The sequence below is a fragment of the Lycorma delicatula genome, chromosome 3 (genome assembly GCF_047948215.1).
Source record: "Lycorma delicatula isolate Av1 chromosome 3, ASM4794821v1, whole genome shotgun sequence".
NCBI lineage: Eukaryota > Metazoa > Arthropoda > Insecta > Hemiptera > Fulgoridae > Lycorma > Lycorma delicatula.
The window spans coordinates 16,376,641-16,397,886 of record NC_134457.1 but is presented as its reverse complement, the minus strand read 5'-3'; the positions used below and the strand labels follow the sequence as shown (position 1 = coordinate 16,397,886).

Sequence of the window (21,246 nt, the reverse complement as noted above, 5' to 3'; positions counted from 1 at the left end):
ATATGTCTAAGTTGTTCTATTATAATTTCTTGATGATGAAATAAATTGTTTCGTTTGATATTTAATTAATTGTAATGTCTTTTTTTGCGAATATTAATTTAAGATTCTAATTGCTTCTATGATAACTGTGTATTTACAATGTTACTTGATCTTACAAATATAAAAAAATGAAATACATATAAACACCCTAAAAACATTACACTCCTTTTTGGGCAGTCGTGTAAAAAATTGAGATATTACTTGGAAGATTTTACTTCCTTTTTATTGCAATTGACTGGTACCAAAAGTGACCGAAAAATCCCAAAATCAAAAAAAAATTGAATTTTGGACTTTTTCTTAACTGCAGAGTTTTTCAACGATATATCATATGTGGTACTTATTTTCATTGGTTCCAGAGTTACATCCAAATGAACTTCTAATTAATGAAGTATTTGGATCTTACAAGGGGAAAAAATTGTAAATGTATTGAATTTACAAGATTTAGTGTTTCTTTTTATCAGTATAATTTCATGTGCTCCAAATCATTTGTAATGTTTTGTGCAATATCTTATTTATTGGATCTTATCAACATAATTACATTGTTTTCCAGCTTATCACCTATCGCTTTTAGTCGTTTCAGTAATTTTTTATAAACTTACTATTTCAGTTTTACCAAATGTATTTACAGATTAGAAATTATTGAAGGTCTAACAAAAAAAATCGTTTAATATTTTATAATTGTGATACACAGTTCTGAATAAATAAACTAGCAAAGCCTAATGGATGAAATATTTTCTTTCTGGGTGCCAACTGCTTAAATTTTTTCAAAGTTTGCTTATTAGTATTTTTTTTTTTTTTTGTCTTCAGTCATTTGACTGGTTTGATGCAGCTCTCCAAGATTCCCTATCTAGTGCTAGTCGTTTCATTTCAGTATACCCTCTACATCCTACATCCCCAACAATTTGTTTTACATACTCCAAACGTGGCCTGCCTACACAATTTTTCCCTTCTACCTGTCCTTCCAATATTAAAGCGACTATTCCAGGATGCCTTAGTATGTGGCCTATAAGTCTGTCTCTTCTTTTAACTATATTTTTCCAAATGCTTCTTTCTTCATCTATTTGCCGCAATACCTCTTCATTTGTCACTTTATCCACCCATCTGATTTTTAACATTCTCCTATAGCACCACATTTCAAAAGCTTCTAATCTTTTCTTCTCAGATATTCCGATTGTCCAAGTTTCACTTCCATATAAAGCGACACTCCAAACATACACTTTCAAAAATCTTTTCCTGACATTTAAATTCATTTTTGATGTAAACAAATTATATTTCTTACTGAAGGCTCGTTTAGCTTGTGCTATTCGGCATTTTATATCGCTCCTGCTTCGTCCATCTTTAGTAATTTTACTTCCCAAATAACAAAATTCTTCTACCTCCATAATCTTTTCTCCTCCTATTTTCACATTCAGTAGTCCATCTTTGTTATTTCTACTACATTTCATTACTTTTGTTTTGTTCTTGTTTATTTTCATGCGATAGTTCTTGCGTAGGACTTCATCTATGCCGTTCATTGTTTCTTCTAAATCCTTTTTACTCTCGGCTAGAATTACTATATCATCAGCAAATCGTAGCATCTTTATCTTTTCACCTTGTACTGTTACTCCGAATCTAAATTGTTCTTTAACATCATTAACTGCTAGTTCCATGTAAAGATTAAAAAGTAACGGAGATAAGGAACATCCTTTTCGGACTCCCTTTCTTATTAGGGCTTCTTTCTTATGTTCTTCAATTGTTATTGTTGCTGTTTGGTTCCTGTACATGTTAGCAATTGTTCTTCTATCTCTGTATTTGAACCCTAATTTTTTTAATATGCTGAACATTTTATTCCAGTCTACGTTATCGAAAGCCTTTTCTAGGTCTATAAACGCCAAGTATGTTGGTTTGTTTTTCTTTAATCTGAGGCCTAAAATTGCTTCCCTTGTCCCTATACTTTTCCTGAAACCAAATTGGTCTTCTCCTAACACTTCTTCCACTCTCCTCTCAATTCTTCTGTATAAAATTCTAGTTAAGATTTTTGATGCATGACTAGTTCTGTATTCTTCACATTTATCTGCCCCTGCTTTCTTTGGTATCATAACTATAACACTTTTTTTGAAGTCTGGTGGAAATTCCCCATTTTCATAAATATTACACACCAGTTTGTATAATCTATCAATCGCTTCCTCACCTGCACTGCGCAGTAATTCTACAGCTATTCCGTCTATTCCAGGAGCCTTTCTGCCTAAAGATTATGTTGTTTGATAAATTAGGATCTGCATAAATATTGTTCATCATATTTTCAGAACTCAAGTGTTTGATTGTAGTCATCTTCATTAAGTTCTTGAACCAGACAAATTTTGAAGGGTTTGAAATTTTCAATTCTTAATGTTCAAATTGCTGAACTCTGGCTAATATTATATTCTTGTGCTGCTGTTTGAGTTGAGGAATGAGGATTCTCAGTAAATTCTTGCATAATCTCTTAACGAGTTATTATTTATGGTAGATTTAGGCCTCCCTTGTTTTCCGCTATTAATGCTCTCTGTTTCTTTAAATCATTTGATGGTTTTTGGCATTGTACCTTTTGAAATAGAGTTACAATTACTAAATGTTGCATTGATAAATTCACAACTTCCTTATACAACCTATCACCAAAGCCCCTCATCATTAAAAGTGTGACCCTCTTCTGTTCATTAAGTAACATGTTGATAATAATATTAACAGGTAGCACAGAAAAAATTAATTCAGTAAAAAAACAATTACAAAAAGGTAAAAAAATTATAACTAATGAAAGTGGTTTACAAATATGGTAAAATAAAAAAAAATCAATTAGCCAATCGATCACAATAAATTCTCTTAAGAAACTAAAAGTGTAGTAATGAAACACACTAAATGCAATATTACACAACAATGAAGTAAGCTTCATTTTTGTAACAATGGCAAGAAACCATCATGATCAGCATGATTACATGACAATATTTTTATTTATTTACTCATTAAAGAGGAACAAAAATAAATTTTTTTTATCTTTTAAAATAAAAATTTACCTTTTAAAATTAATTTTAATTAGATTAGATGTAATTTAATTTCTTTTTGTATAATTTTATTATTTGAACATATTAAATTTAGTAATTTTCAAAATCCAAACTTTAAACTGTTGTCACCATTTTGGTTCCAGACATTATACCAACTTTTTAATTATAACATTTTTCTTGTCTTAAAGAGAACTTTAAAATGATATATCACACAAAGATGTTACTGTTTGAAATAAATTTGAAATACAACACCTAGACCAACCCACAAAAAGGGATTGAAATTCTATTTTTTGTCAGCTAAAGTTGACTGATACCTTATTCTTACAGTATTCTGTCTGGAATGGTTTTAAAGTTGACGAGAGGTTTCCATACTCAATCTGTATAGCTAATCCTCTGTATTTATGTAATTTTTATTTTTTTATTTTATTGTAAAAAGTTTGGTTTATTTGGCAGTGATTTTAAGAATTTATAAATATACAAAAAGAAAGTAGTTTATTGGTATAGAAACATATAATATTAATCAGTGCTTCGTACATTCTCATTTTTCTTGTTTATTATAATGTTTTCATTTTTATTGATCGATTTTGAGTTTACCTTTCTTTTATCTGGGTTTTTATGTAAGTTATCCTAAATATCTTGAAAACTACTAAAACTGCAGTTCTGTGACTTATTTTTTTCAATTTTTCAGTCATATTTCATATTAAATAAATAAATTTATCCCTTAATTTAGATCCCAAGAATTTAGTCTAGCTTAATTTTACTGAAGTCACACAAATCACTGTAAAATCTTTCACCAGCTGACATTCACTAACGAGGCGTTTCCAAAACTATGTTTATGTGAATTTTTTTCTTTATTTACACCAACAGAACATATCGTGAAAGTTTTTACATTCACATTTGTGAATCTCTTTGTGTATAAAACATAGAGCAGGAGAATAGAGCTCTTGGTTCTCTACTGGTTGAAAGTGAAGTTGAATGTCCATTTAATTCAACTCCGGAAAAATTGCATTTGTTTAATGTATACAAATAATGAAGCACTGTTACATCCTAGTCACTTGATGTAACATTTAATTTTAGAGAAATAGGCTTGATTTAAAATTATACATTTTAATATCTGTATGCTTATAATTTTAAGGTGAATACTTGTTTTTAGACATTTTCATGGTATATTTACCTTATTTGATCCAATTCTTTTGTTTCAGAGCCCAAGTGACAACCAGGAATTTATAGAAATGTCTCCAGACGATGCAATTTTGGTAAAAAGAATGATGATTAAATGTGCTGATATCTCTAATCCTACCCGTAATGTAAAATTATGTGTTGAGTGGGCACGGCGAATTGCTGAGGAATATTTTAATCAGGTTATTTCTGACAGGATTCTTATTTAAAATAGTTTACTATATTTCCTTATTAATGTTGCTTTAGTACCACTTTATCATCCTAATATATTTGGTCTGCTTTACTTTTGAAACGTTGAAGAAATGATAATTAATTTTTTGTTATCAAACAATATTATTTAGAGAAAATTCTGAAAACAGCAGTAGATAATGCTTAGTAAATGTCTTAAGGCTTTGAGTTAAACAAAAATTGAATTCATACATAGTTTCATAGCTTTAAATTCCCAGTAGTCATTTTAAAACTTAAATTTAAAATCTTAACAACTCACCTTTTTGGATGGAAAGGTATAATTTTTTTAATTAAAGATTTTTAGTTCACGATTCATTTTAAAATTTGATATTCTGAAATATGAATCAATGTACTCATTTTTTATTTAAAGTAAATTTTACAATTTTTTTTTCTTAATTTGTAAAGATGTAAATTTTTCAATTTTCTCATTCATTATCTTCACCTTAAAAATTTTCATCCTAGGACGGGTACATCTGACTCATCCAAAAAAAAGCTTACGGCACATTTAAAAATGTGCTCATTTAATTTCATCACATCTAAAATGTGCCGTAGGTCTCAAATATTATTGTGGGTAAAATAAAAAATGTTATACATGTATTCACCAATATTTCCCCTTCTATATTTGTTGATTCCATTGCATAAATATTATATTCTGCTTGCATTGCTGTTTTTGGCACAAGCACAGCAACACATACAGTGGTGAGCAGTGTTGTTTCCTTGATTAAATTTTAATTAAATAAAGTTTAATGAAACTTAATATTCTTTGCATTATTAATGATAGTTGTGATTATTCAAGAAATGTATTTTAAGATAAGAAAATAATTTTGAATAAAAAATATAGTTCATGGAACCTATGTAACCCATGAAAAAGTAACACAAATATTTTTTTTTATTTTATCAACTTAATATTTTCAATTCATCACTTTTTTTTACATGACTTAGAGATTATGTAAAGTACAATTAATATATGTTACAGACAGATGAAGAGAAGACCAGAAACCTGCCTATTGTGATGCCTATGTTTGATAGACAGTCGTGCTCAATACCTAAGTCACAAATGGGATTTATTGATTATATCATAAATGATATGTTTGAAGCATGGGATGGTAAGCTAACTTTAATTAGATATAATGCAGTTAAAAAATAGAGCAAATTATAGATTGTAGAGAGAAAATAACTTTTCTTTTGTTGTTTTCTGTTTCTACATTTCTATTATGTGCTTCCTAATATGTTAACACCCATTTTTTTTATTTTTCTGCTATCCACAAATCCTTTCTCTTCTCTTTCCTTCTAAAGATCTCTCAACAGATATTATTGCTTTAATATGTACCCAAACCAGATTTTTCTTCTGTTGAATATGGTGTTAATCAAATTCCTTTTCTCATCTCTTTCTTAGTGTTTTATTGTTCCATACATTGCTTAACCATTTCATTTTAGCATCATTCTTCATGGTGAGGCCCACACTTATTCATCAGGTTTTTATTGCTTTCATCTATCCGATGTAATATAAATTTAGTAATGTTATGAATTTAACACAAACAAAATTATAGAATTAAGTCTTCATTTTTTAAATTTATTTTATATAATGTTGTAGATTAAAAACATTCCTTGTTTTCTTTTCTGTTAACTATTTTATCTTGCCTGACTATTAATTAATTATCTTGTTTTATTATTTTTAATTTATTTAATTTCATTTCTGTCACTCAGTCAATTTGGGCTACCTCTGTTCTTGATTTTCTGTTTATTATTTATTTACATTTTTTTTCTGCAATTTTATTTTGTTTTCATTTATTGATATGTTTAAGAATGATTATCTTAATAATTATTTTATAATCATATAAAAAATTTGTTTTTTCTTTATTTGATCTTTAAATCTTAATTTTTAAAATATTTATTTTATTTAGACATTTTTTTCAATTTTCATATTTTTCCCAGTTTTTTTTTTAATATTATCTATCTTTATGTTTTTGTCATTTTAAAAATTAAGTTTTAAGTAGATTGTTCATTAATTTCATTAAATATCTTGACTATTGTATTTTCCAGATTACTTGGTGTAATTTGTTTTTTCAACCATATTTCTGTTTTCTCCCCAACAATGTACTTTTTCTCCCTGATTCTGCATTACCTCAATCATCCTGCTCATCTACATTTCATTTTTTCCTTCAAAATTGTTGAAATCCCCTTACTTATATATTTACTCATTACCCCACTACCCCGACGGGGAGTCTTATTCTTTAAGACTTTGGGGGTTGGCGTCCCCACGGGCCTAGCCTCTGCAGCTATTCTTCTCACTATACAGTGAGCTGCAGAACACTTTACATTATACACATATACTACACCAAAAACACTACATAAATTACAACATACACACTCACAAAATTACACAACATCCTACACTGATATTTCTTACATTAACACTCGGTGGTGTTGCGACATCTTACGAAATGCAACTGTAACCCAAGGTGGGAACAAATCGTGCCAATGGGTGAATGGCTCTACGTAGCGAGTCTTGAACGATGTCCTCTGGGCACCAGGGCGAACCCAGTTGTACTTAGCTCTAGCTCCAGTACGCGTGCGCTCTGCTGGAATGGTCCATTTTTCGCCGGTACTCGTGGGACCAAAATTTCTGATCCTATATTAAATCCCAAGATGGTTGGTGGTCCATCTGAAAAAACCACCAAATTAAGTCTTGCGAAGAGACCTCGATCAGCTTTGTCTGACGAGGATAAAAGTCCTATGGAAGAGAACTACAAATCTTTAGACTTGAATACTAAAAATATTCGATTCGTTGTTCTCGGAAATAGTCAGGAAGGTGGCTCCCTCCAAAAGGTTTCACCTTTCCTAATAAATAAAACTGTAACAGGTGCAAGTGGTTCCCCGAAGAACATCAGGAAATTACGCGATGGATCGATTCTGGTTGAAACATTCAACGACGAACAGAGTCGATCAATCTTACGTCTCCGTAATATGGGTGGTATAAATATAAGTGCTGAAAACCACAAAACTTTAAATACGAGCAGGGGTGTAATTTTTTGTCGAGACCTTTTAGATATACATATCAATGAAATAGTTGACGAGCTTTGCCACCAAGATGTTGTTGAAGTGAAACGTATTATGAAACGGCAGAACGGAACAGAAGAACCGACACCGTCTCTTATATTAACATTTAATCTCCCTGTTCCACCAGAAAAGATTAAAGTGGGTTACCTCTCGGTTCGGGTACGACCATCCATACCCAACCCACGGCGATGTTTCAAATGCCAAGATTTTGGTCACACTACAACATCTTGTACAAAAACTGAGATCTGTGCTCGATGTGCTAAAGAAGGTCACAATGACACTAACTGCGAAGAAACTGAAAAATGTGCAAACTGCAGTCCACACTCACAGCCCGCTCCCGAGATTGCCCAATCTTTAAAGAAGAAAAGGCAATTCTCAAAATCTGTACGGAGCAAAAGCTATCTTTCCCGGCCGCACGAAGAGAATACAAAAAGTTAAATAATTCACGGAACCTGGTTAAACCAGATGTATCTTTTGCCACCGCTACATCTAAACAAATTCCTACAAATGTTAATAATCAGCAATGCGGATCCTGCAATGAGCTTAAAAAACTTGTTCAGATGCTTTCTGATCAAGTAGCTTCACTTACAGCCACTATCTCAGAGCTGACAAAGATGAAGAAAACGTCTTTCGTCGCAGTTAGTGAATCCAACAGTGTGATACACACGAAAGTTCTTGCTCCCAAAGTCGTACCAGCACGAGTAGCGACTATCACAGATGGCAGTAAGCCACCTAATAAGCTCCCCGTAAAGGGAACCCACATAACCACCACCTCTGGGATGTTAACTGCAGCATCCCATTCAAATAAATCTCCTCCACCATCACCTCATTTACTGGAGGTTATGGTTGAAGAACCACCCGACCCTAGGGCATCGGAGTTCTTTAAAATAAAAAAATACAAAAAAGAAAAACCGAATCACCTACAACTAATTTTTATATAATTTCTGAAACTTTTTTTTTTATTTATTTTTTTACACTTATGAACATTATTCAGTGGAATGTTAGAAGTATTCGGTCCCGCATTGAAGATATCAGAGTACTAGCGCACGCACATGATCCACTAATCATGTGTTTCCAAGAAACTCACCTTCTACAACATGACCCAATTACACTCAGAGGATACTTCTGTGAGAGATACGACTGCCTAGTAGACAGTAGGGAGAGTGGTGGAGTAGCGATTTTCATGAAGAATGGGGTGTCTGCTACAAGAATTCAACTAACCACTGTCATTCCTGCTATTGCAGTAAAGGTCTCTATTCCCTTAAAATTGCATATCTGCAATCTGTATCTCTCACCGAACACTGAGTTCAGTGCTTTAGATGTCTCAAATCTCCTCACGCAAATACCATCTCCATCGTAGGAGACATCAATAGTAGGAGACTTCAATGCCCATCATATTTCCTGGGGCTCAACCTTCTGCTCCACTCGAGGAAATATGATAAACAGATTGAGACAAGACTTTGACCTTTGCCTACTGAATAATGGATCACCTACATTCATGTCCTTATCAACTGGTACTGTATCTAACCTTGATCTCTCCATATGCTCACCGAATGTGCTCCCTCATTTTAATTGGTCTGTTTGTGATGACTTTCACGGCAGTGATCATAGACCAATTATTATTGGTTTCGGTGTAGACTGCGAGATTAAAAGAAGGCCACGGAGATGGATTGTTGAAAAGGCAGATTGGAACGGATACCATAAAGCATTCCAATCTCAGTATGACGATGAAGCGAACATCCTCGACCAATATTCTTCTTTTACGTCCACGATACTTGAGAATGCCAACAGATATATCCCACAAACATCGGGTAACCCTAGACGTCCTTTCGTTCCATGGTGGAACGATGATTGCAAATATGCTATTAGGAATCGACGACAGGCACTACGAAAATTTAATCGTAGGCCTACAACAGAACATCTAAATTTATACCGCAGGGCTAGAGCGGTGTGCCGTCGAGTATTCTTGGACGCTAAGAGGAATTCATGGACGAAATACGTGAGCACTATCTCACGCACTACTCCCACGTCTACTGTATGGAAGAAAATTCGTGCAATTTTCGGATCACCGAAACAATCTATTCTTGGTCTTATTGATGAACGAGAACTCCTTTCATTATCCTCGGAAGTGGCAAATAGTCTAGCAAAATCTTTCCGCTCGGTGTCTCTCACCTCATCATATAATAACGATTTTCAACGTTACAAGATAGTGTATTATGTGCCACCTTATTTTCTGTAGCCATAAACGATATTACCAAATGTGTGCAGGCTCCTGTCTCATGTTCTCTATTTGCTGACGACTTTGCTATCTATATTGCAAGCCGTTCAACACCTACACCAGCGAGACTACTGCAGAACACTATATCTCACCTTGAAGCTTGGTCCAGGATTACTGGTTTCACATTTTCATCCGATAAAACAAAATGTGTAGTTTTTTCTCGGCTACGAAACCCTTCTATTCCGCAAATATTTCTGAACGGTGAGACTATTACTATCTCTACTTACGTCAAGTTTTTAGGTTTATTTTTTGATAGCCGTCTTACTTGGGTCAAACATTTAAAAGAATTGAAAACAAAATGTTCCAAACTTCTAGATATGATGCGAGTCCTTACTAACACCAACTGGGGAGCCGATAGGTCATGTATGATACGTATTTACTATTCCTTTGTTCGCTCCCGTTTAGATTATGGTTGTGTCGCCTACTCTTCAGCTCGTCAATTTGTGCTTAAAATGCTGGATAGTGTACATCATGCTTTCCTTCGGCTTGCCACAGGCGCGTTTAGATCAAGTCCTGTCGCAAGCTTACTTGTAGACTGTGGTGAACCATCACTTTGGGATAGACGAGACCAGCTTTTATTATCTTATTTTGCTCATCTCAGAGGACAGCCGAATCACCCGGCTCTTGACTCGGTCTTTAGAAATCCTAATCTAGGAAAATATGAGGATCATCCACGTCGTACTGCACCTGTAGGTGTCCGTACCTGGCGTCTGCTGCAGCATATAAATGTTGACACACCGTCATTCTTTCCTATGTATCCTTGCTCATATCCTCCATGGAGAATAAACCTTAATAAATTTTAATTATGACCTGAGTACATACAATAAACAATCAACACCATCTATTGTCTTTCAGCAAATGTTTCAGTGTGTTCTCTCCAAGATGAAACCAGATGCGGTTGTATACACTGATGGATCGAAACAAAACGATACAGTTGGGTATGCATTTGTTGTCAATGAGAGAACTTATATGTTTGGTCTACCCGTATTACGAGTGTGTTTACCGCTGAACTATACGCTATAAATAAGGCTCTAAACATCATTAACCCTAAATATAGAAAAATTCTTATTTGCAGTGACTCGTGTAGTGCTCTCCAAGCCTTAAAAAACTTTTATTCCAAACATCCTATCGTCATTGAAATTTACAACACAATCGCTGAGTTGAATAATCGCAACACAGAATTAAGTTTTTGCTGGGTCCCTAGCCACGTAGGGATTCCAGGTAATGAACATGCAGATTCCGCTGCCAAAGAAGCATGTAACCAGCCTCCTTTCACCACCCGAGTTGCTACTTCTGATTTCATTAACTATGTAAAACAATTATTAAGAACAAGGTGGCAAGGTGATTGGGCGGCTACCGTTGATAATAAACTCCGTCAGATTAAAGATTTTGTGTTACCATGGAACTCCTCATACAGAAAACCCTGGCGTGAGGAAGTAGTTCTCTGTCGATTGCGGATAGGACACACGAGGGTCACACACGTGTACCTGTTTACAAGAGGACAACCACCTCTATGCGCAAGATGCAACTGCCGCGTGACTGTGCGCCACATACTCGTGGACTGCATATGTTATGCGGCATTGCGTCGTAAATTTAAACTACCCAGAAACATCCGTGGTATCTTGTGTAAAGATAAAGAGGTTTTAAACCGGATGTTTCTGTTTTTGCGTAGTATAGGGTTAATACAAAAAATTTAATTACTCTAGTCCTATGTATTGTTTTTGTTATCCAAGTAGCGAGCCTTTTACACTCCCTATCGGAATTTTGTTTTATATATATATATATATATATATATATTCATATTTTGTTGTTTTTTTTTATATGTTTTTTAAATTCGTCTGTGATATTAGTTGTAAGATTTTTGTGATACTAGTTGTAAGTTTTATCTCTTTTTTAGTTTTAAGTTTTTATTTAGTTTTAATATGATAGTTTTTAACGTAGTTTTATGTTACATGTTAGTGTTTTTGTTATCCGAGAATGGGCCTTTTACACCCATTCCGGATTTTGCTTACTGTGATAGTAGTTTTAAGTTTTAATTACTTTTATTTTTATTTATTTATTTATTTTCCGGGCGATGATAACGACCGCTCGTTTTTCACCCTAAAAAAAAAAAAAAAAAAAAAAAAAATTACTCCACTAAAATCATTCTGAAAATCCCCTTTATCCATCATCATTTTATACCATTTATCGGACCATTTTATTTTATTATTGTTTAATTTATGACAGTACTTAACAAACTATACTCTTTTTATACATACTTTTTTAACTATTATATAATTTTAATTATTTATTTCTGTTAATGTGTCCTTTATTCATTATTTGGTACTTTTTTGGAAAATATCCACCACCAAAAATAAGATATTTTTTTTTAATGATACAAAATAACATATACTATAATTATTAAGTAAAATTAACCAGGAGAAATGAAGGATAAGTGATAAATACATAAAATATACTTTTTAATACAATATTTATTATTAATGATATATAAAATACTATATAATGGTAATGTAGCACAAAATTGGAATAATTATTAAACACTTTTTAATGTACTTTTCAGACATACACAGTATGTCTGAAAAGTTCCCGAACTAAATTAAATAAAAATACAGATTTAAAGATAAATGAATTTACTCACATCAGCCCTCTAGAATCCTTCTCTGGTTATACACTTGTTCAGCCCTGGTAGAGCTCGTCAAATGCTCTGTTGAAATCACTTTGTGGGTTTGCCTTCAAATGCTGGGTGCAAGCCCTTTGGATGGCTGGAATGTATTCGAAAAAGCGGCCTTTCATCTTCAATTTGAGTTTTGGGAACAGAAAATGATCTGCTAGAGCCAAGTCGGGTGAATAGGACAAGTGGGATATGACGGTGATTTGATTTACGGCATAGTAACATGTTAAAACTGTTCCCAAGTGTGCCGGGGGCATTGTATGCAAAAGAGTTTAACTGCCCGGATCACGGTACTCGAGCCGGATTCGATGAATGCGACGCATCAGCGTTTCATTATTTCCAAATAGAATTTAAAATTCACAGTTTGACCAGTTGGGACAAATTCATGATGAATCAGGCCTTTTGAGTAAAGAATCCAATCAACATCGTTTTCATTCTAGATTTTTGCTGCCTGACTTTTGTAGGTCTTTGTGTTCCAGGATTCAACCGAGCAGCGGAATGACTTTTTGTTTGGGAATCATACATGAAACACCAGCTTTCATCCCCAGTTACAATTCTTTGCAATAAATTCGGGTCGCTGTCGGCCTTGCTATTACACATAATAAGTTTCAACGAAAAATTTTTTAAGTATAACAAAATTTTATTGTGGTTCTCTGTTCCATGACGTGAGCTCGCATAAAGTCAGATGAACACAACAAATGCGGCCGAATATAACTAGAGACTGCAGGGACGAAACATGATGAAATTTTATACACACACTCGTCAGACATCATACTCTACATACTTTGGTTGCCCGAGAGATGGCTACTTGTATCGACTACAGAAATTTAGTTCGGGAACTTTTCAGACCTACTGTTATTATACGTGATTGCAATACAGAATTTACAAAATACAATAACAATTGAATGATTTATTTATAAAATTCACTGATGTGTTGCAGCATTAATTCAAATTAATGTGCACATTAATCAGGAATGGTCGAACTCAGACTGTACAAGATTACACTTCATTTGCACTCATACATATCATCCTTATTCATCCTCTGAAGTAATACCTGAACGGTAATTCCCGGAGGCTAAACAGGAAAAAGAGAGAGCATTAATTCAAATAAATCTTCTTCATCCCTATATCTGTGGCATCATAAGATTCACAAATATAAGAATCCATTAGTTCTCTAGGTGCCCTTTTCTTTTTTGTTACGTTGTTTGAAACACAATCATAAATTTTCAATATTTTGTGTGTGTACTCCGATCTCAAGATCCACGAAATACTCTGAATGATTTATTGTAAGATGTTGAAAGTTATAGCCATCTAATTTGGGAATATCTTCATAAGATTTCCACTTGTCGGATATAATTAAAGAACCTTTTACATGCAAGTCTTAATGATATCAAGCAAAATATTTTTTTTTCCAATTCGGTACAGCAAACATGAAGCACTCTCTTGTCTCTCTGCATATACCTCCGAAAATCCATTGATTTGGCAGAACTCTTCCTTAATTATACTTTTGCTTGGAAAAATTGGGGATTCATCTTGACAGTCATTGCCCTCTCCTCCTATTTTCTGTAGGTCATTAACCCAACAATAAATAAACAGTATTTTCCAAAGACAAATGAGTATCCTCTAGCCATGTATCTTTTAATAAGGAAATTTCCTGATGGCAGCTTAGTTTATTACACAACCATCGAATTCTCTTTGCAGTAAATTGTAATTTCATATTATGTTTTTTTTTTTAATTTTATATGAAACTTTTGTTTCATGTAAAATTTTCTTTGTTTGCAAAAACTCAATTACCTTTTTTTACTGTCAATAATTTCAACAAGTGATGAAAAGGTTTGTGACTCCATAACTACTGTATCTGCCAAAAATAGAAAAATGTATATTTTTTGCACATCTAAATACACAATGTTAGTTTTATACATACCTAAGCTAAGTTCTGGTATTGAACTCATTTGTAAGAAAAAAACCCCTTAGCTTCTGTAGTTAGTTCTTAGATGGCACCACTGAAATGCTATATTGAAATTAGAAAATAAATAAATAAAATTATAAATATAATTTAACCAGACTTAACCTACGCTCGCTAACCTTGACTAGTGTGCGAAGCGAGCGTAGGTTAAGTTTGGTTAGATTACATTTATAAACCCACCGGGTTGGTCATGTGGTGAACGCGTCTTCCCAAATCAACTGATTTGGAAGTCGAGAGTTCCAGCGTCCAAGTCCTCAGAAAGGCTACTTTTATACGAATTTGAATACTAGATTGTGGATACTGGTGTTCTTTGGTGGTTGGGTTTCAATTAACCACACATTTCAGGAATGGTCAAACTGAGACTTTACAAGACTACACTTCATTTGCATTCATACATATCATCCTCATTCAACCTCCGAAGTAATACCTGAACGGTAATTCCCACTGGCTGAATAGGAAAAAAAGATTACATTTATAATTTTTTATTTATTATAAATTTATAATTTTTTACAAACATAATTATCAACAAAGATAAACAAATGGTGTCAACCAATAAGAAACTGGTCTCTTCGTCCTTGACCTTTATCATTTTAGCATTATTTCTACTGCTTAAATTTTACCTAATAATTATAGTATATGTTATTTTGTATCGATTAAAAAAATATCTGATTTTTGGTAGTGGGCATTTTCCGACAAAGTACCCATTATTTTATTAATTATTTACATATTATTCATTAAATTAGTTATCAATTATTATTTTATTAAAGAAATTTTGTACTACCAATACTAAAATATTAAAACACACATTTACAGTGAAATCTTCGTGTTCGGGAATTCGTTATTCGCGGTGCAATATTTTGCGATGTCTTCTCTATATTCGCGACTAGAATTTTCCGTATTCGCGTACGTACATTATGTAGTGACATTAAAAAATAAAAATATTAAAAGATTTAATGGCGCAGGTACAGTATGAACATTTGGAGGTAGAAGATATGATCCCTGGAAAACAGTTCAAAACGCTTTCTGAAGGCATTAAATTATCCCATGATCTTATCCAGTTTTTTATAGATGCTGATCTACCTTTGAATATAAGCTTAATCTTTAAGCGCAAAATTGAAGATGCCTACAAGAATACACAGAACTTCACACGGATTTAGAAACAAGAGCGAGACAAGGAAAAATTAACAAATTTTTATAAATGCAATCCAAAATACTGTAGGCTAATTTTGTAAATTTACAGTAATTTTAGTTTTAGTGTACGTAGTACTGTTGCGCTGTTTTCTTGACTTTTGATACGATTTGAACATGTAATACATTTTTCTAATACTGTACGTACTGTAGTGAGTTTTTAAATCAGACAGTTCAGTAAGTACTTACGAGTAAATTAGGAAATATACTGAATTTTGTTAAATATTTTTTTGTGTAGTGTACCTATGTATTGTACTAAACCAGTACTTATAAATTAATGATGCCGTCTCCATTTCATCAATAACATCGCCCTAAGTAAGTACCCATGATATTTTTCATTTTACATACAACCTAACTATTCTTCCTTAAACGAGTATTAGTTCCGTTCTATATTCGCGGCATTTTTAGTCTCTAACCCTGCGAATAAGGAGATTTTACTGTAATTTAAATTTTGCGTAATGCACAATTAAAATAATAATTTCATATAGATTATTATAACTAAAATTCTAATATTCATTAGTATTACAAACTGATATAAAATATATTTTTGTTGTATTGATCATTTATTCTTTTTTACCTTGCCCTTTAAAATTAATAAAAATATCTACATTGTAAAAATTTGAGTAAAATAAAATATATTTCTACTTCAGTTGAAAAAATTTGCTCAAATGTTAAAAAAATCATAAATCATCAGTAATGCACAGAGTTACCAAAAACAAACTAACCTTGTGACACAAAGGCCCTGAGTTAGATACTAAGAATCTTTAAAACCACTTTATTCAAAAAATAATAGTTTCATTAGCATGACAATTATGATAGACATTGACACACAAAATGAAAAATAAAATAATTAGAAATTTAATCTGCATATGCATAAAATATTCAAACATAACATCAGAATTATTCTGATTTAAACTAACACTGCAAGATATAAAGTAACTAAAAGGTCCAGTAAAGAAAATATTTAACTTGTTAGTAACTAAAACACAACATTAAATTTTGGTGTCTACTCTATACCTGCTGGTTGACTTACACGATGACTTTACAGTCTATATATATTATTAAAATGTTAATATGTAATCCCCTAGCAGTCAGCAGTATTTCCTTACAATCATATAGACATTTTCAATGGTATATTTTAATATATAAACAATTGATGATGTGCAGTTAATCCTTTTATATGATCTCAAGCCTATATTTAGTGTATAAGCTGACACAGTTTTTCATTTGAACATACCAATTGCCCAAATGGATATTAAAATTTTTAATAGTGTACAGTTTAACCAACAAATAAGGGAACACAAAAATATAGTAATATTTATCAATAAATTATTTTTTTAAAGAATTTCTGTTAACTACTGTTGTTATATCTGATATAATTTGTGTTTTTAATAAAATAAATTTTAAAAAATAATCTTACATTTTTAAAAATATGTGAGAAATAGTTTTTTCATTATTCTGTAAATTTTGATTTATTGAATTCAACACTAAAAAAACTTAATTACCCTTAACTTATTTCAGCCTAACTGTAATAGAAAATTTAAAAATATTATTTTTTTAATTTTTAGTATAGTAATTTTAAGTTGATTGTGCTCTTTTAAGTTTATTTTAATTTTTAACGTACACACCAACAAAGAAGTAGGTCATGTGAAAAAAGTCATTTACAGAAATAACGACACTCCTAAATTATATCTTGATAAAAATAAGCAAAGGAACACAGAGAAATAATATAAAGAGATGATTACTGACTATGAACTAGGGTGACTGGAGTACAGGGGATATGTATGTTTCTTTTTACGCTAACTATAAGTATTCCAACTAAGTTAAATAATATCTAATTTTTTTTAATAGAAAAAGAATCGTTGAAATTTGTTTGTTTGGTCAAACATGAACATAAAAAAACACATGAGCACCTCTTCCTTATTTAAGGTTAGTTTGGTTGGTTATTTAAAATTCATAATTGTTGGTTAGTTTTAAGGTTAAAATTAAATTAATTTTGTTGGTTTTTTCAGTATTTATTGATATGCCGGAATTACTTTATAATGTAAGGAACAATTATCAGTATTGGAAGGATATGGAAGAGCGAGGTTGTACAAGTATAGATAAAATAAGCAGCCCTTCCAATACAACTATCCTCCCAAACATTCCTGAGAAGAACAGTAATAGTTAATTATTACCATATTTTTACATGTTAACAAAAATTAACTTTAAGTGTTAATATTTGTTAACAAAGTGTGTTATATATTTGTTTGTTGTTTATTATATGTTGTCAGATTTTATTAATGTTTGTAACAATATTATTATATAATATTAATGAATGTGTATAATATAAGAGTATAAAAGATAATATATTGTAATCCATAATTATTTTTGTTTTAGTTTCTATTTGTAATTTTATTTAATTCAACCTGTAGAAATGTAGAGCAAAATGTCTGGTCTATGTGCTCTGTAAATTTAGTGTTTTAATATTCACTTTCTTTCCTTTTTAATAAGAAATATTTTTTAAAATAATTATTCAGCTATTTTTATTTTTATTTTTTCAAAAAGTGTCTGAAATATATTAAAAATGAAACTTTGTGCTACATTATAAATATTAAGTTACCAACCATAATTTATTCTCTTATAATTAAAAAAAAATTTTTTTTAATATACTATTTTGATTGTATTTAGTAGATTAATATTATAAATGTCTTGCAACAAAAAAACATGTTCTGATGTTGAACATGACTCATATTATAAAAGCCATTAACTTTTAAAGTTGTTTATGTGCTGTTGTATTCTGGGAAAAACAATTTCTTTTTGATAAAAGAACTTCAGTAATAAAGTTATTTATATTAGCCCATACTCCTTAATGATGTTTAAATTGAATAAGATGTAGTAAACACTGAGACTATACTAGAATTACTGTGACTTTATTTCCGTCAACCTTTTCTGAAGTTTTCTGGAAATTGGATGTTTTAGATACTATTCTCTTTAAAAGTATCCGTTTTTCATGTTTTTTGGGCACATTTATTGCTCTGGAAACTCCATAAGTAGTATGCAAATGTTTCCTCCTGTAATTTCTACTTAATAAATAAAATTGAATTTCCTAAATTGATCATGTAATTTTAATTTCATTAATTATATTTCTTTTCCATTTTTCTCTAAAATAAGCTTTACATAATGAATAAATCTTTGTAATGCATCCTTCAACTAAGTTTTCACTATTAAAACAATCAATAAATGTCTTCATATTGCAAATCATTTGGAATTTCCCATTTGCCTTTGAAAATAGGTTTTAATTAGAATCATTTTCAGGAATAATTTACCAGAAAAAAAAATTATTATAAATACAGCAAAATAAATCTCTTATCTATCAAAGATTAATTTTGTTTCATTTTGATTTTCATTATCATCATAAGTATCAGTTACTAACAGTTAGCTATTGGAGTGGTAAATCTGGGTTATGTTTCCAATAAGTCATTTAAATTATTTTTAAATAAGTGTACATCTAATAATTGTTTGTTGTTTTTTTTTTTTTAAATGAATTTATTGGCTTCACTCTTTCGTAGTATGACATCTCTGGTGTTGATCGGATATTTTTTTTTTTTTTTTTTTTTACTTTCTCAGGTTTTAAATATTTAATGTGAATTATTATTAATTCTGTGCTGGAAAAACTAAAAAAACAATAGCATCTAAAGAGGGAGCACAATACATGGCAGTATTCTGCTTATTATATAACATCTCCATATCAAACAATGAGACTGTAAAACTGTGTTTTGAACAAAAATTCATTCATTTATTGTAGCCATGTATGTGTAGAGATTCATGGGTTGTTTCATCTAAAGACTAAACTGAAAGCTACAAATATATAAGATAAATAAATATGAGCACTTATTCAAACATGTGCAGATAAATCTATGTAGATTGACAAAATTTACAGATAAACCAAATCAAATCACTTTGTGATTAGATAAAATTAAATAAATTTACTCTGACGAGGATATTTTAAATTTGACTGACTTTTGTCTTATCAGTAAAGTGGACTTATTTATTTTTTTCAGTTACAATGGAATTAATTTGTTATTTACAAATTTATGCCTTTGTTGTCCTTTTATATTAAAAAGAAAGCATTTTTATTAGCTAAGTAGTCAAACTGTCATATCAAAAATTTTCACTTAACCAATAGCCAGGTAAGACAGTAGGGATCATATTGTGCATCTCAGTAACAAAATAAATATTTTTTTTGTGTAGCTTTTTTCTGAGCAAAAAATGCTTCAGCGTTATCATCACCCAAATACAATATATGAGGTTAGAAACTAAAGTTAAAAATTTACAATTAAAAATTAAATAAAAACTCCCAGAAAATAGAACAGGAAATACATATATAAAGCCTAATAGAATAACAAAAACCACAAAAAAATAAAAACAAAAACAAAAAAGTAAAAAATTAAAAACAGAACAAACTAAATTATTAAAAACAAAGAAAAGACAAAAAACTTAAACTAAAATGTTAAGACAAAAAAAACATGGAATTACATTAAAAAAATCTAAAAACACTATAATGTAAAATATTAGCCCCCTGGAGAAACAAAAAACACGTGGGCCAAAACTTCTTTATTATTGCCCAAGATTTGATGAAAATTCCTGGCAAATTTAAATTTTTGACGCAAGGCTGCATAACGTATGCATTCCACAAGAATGTGGCACATAGTCAAACGGCAGTTTTATTGTATGCATATCTGTATATTTACTGCTAACATCAGATACCGGTGAGTAGCTCTCGTATGTCCTATCTGCAGTCAGGAGAGGACCACTTCCTCCCAACAAATTTACCTGTATGAGGAATCCCATGGCAACACACAACCTTTAATTTGCCGGAGTTTGTTATCTGTCTATCCATCCAGTCATCTTGCCACTTTGCGTAAAGAGTGAGTTTTACACAGTTAATAAAGTCTGATGTAGTAACACGGGTAGTGAAGGATGGTTGACCACATGTGTCTTTAGCAGCGGAGTCTGCATGTTCATTACCTGGAATCCCCACGTGGCTAACAAAATAAACATGCTAACTGGATGAGGTTTAGAAATTGGAGAATAGAATACTGTTAATTCCATATACACTTCTAAGTTTGCGCTATGTATGGTTCTGCATATGTAGAACCAATATGTCAAACTTTAGAAGATTGAAGATGGAGTTAAAGGTTCTTAAAACATATTTTAATATTATTTTTGAGAATTATGTTTTAAATAAGATGGCTCAACCTTCAATGATAAATAACAAACATTAAAAAACTTAAGACTTACAAAATGTATTTTTTAATTTCCTGTTGTATACTGTAATTTAAATACAATTATACTGTAATTGGGCTTTTGATTTAGTACTGACACTTATCACTTGTTTCATAATACTGTTAAACATAGGCTTAAATCTAGATGTTACCTTTTAATGGTTTTTTATATGCTATTATTAATAGAACCAATATTTAGTTCTGCTTACTTCACAATCTGAAAACCTGTTTCAATACATCTGAGTAAGATCCATAAGTCACATATTACCCTGAACTTACACAAAAACTGTCAGACTCTTTACATGGTTTATCTTTTTATGAAGATATGTAATCAGTTAAGAAACATTTTTTATATT

General features: G+C 31.3%; 1 protein-coding gene across 5 annotated transcripts in view; it reads left to right on the top strand.

The window, feature by feature from the left end:
- LOC142321404 (nucleolar protein 8-like) overlaps positions 1-21,246 on the top strand; it is a 135,482-nt gene that overhangs the window by 60,254 nt on the left and 53,982 nt on the right. Inside the window, exon 6 of one of the 5 annotated variants that reach the window (XM_075359466.1) lies at positions 4,256-4,408. The exons of 3 other annotated variants lie outside the window; for them this stretch is intronic. In XM_075359466.1, coding sequence (XP_075215581.1) covers positions 4,256-4,283 — 28 coding nt within the window. In that variant the 3' untranslated portion in view covers positions 4,284-4,408. Of the gene's footprint in view, positions 1-4,255; positions 4,409-21,246 lie in introns of those variants that run through there. One more of the 5 variants, XM_075359464.1, reaches the window with a different exon arrangement.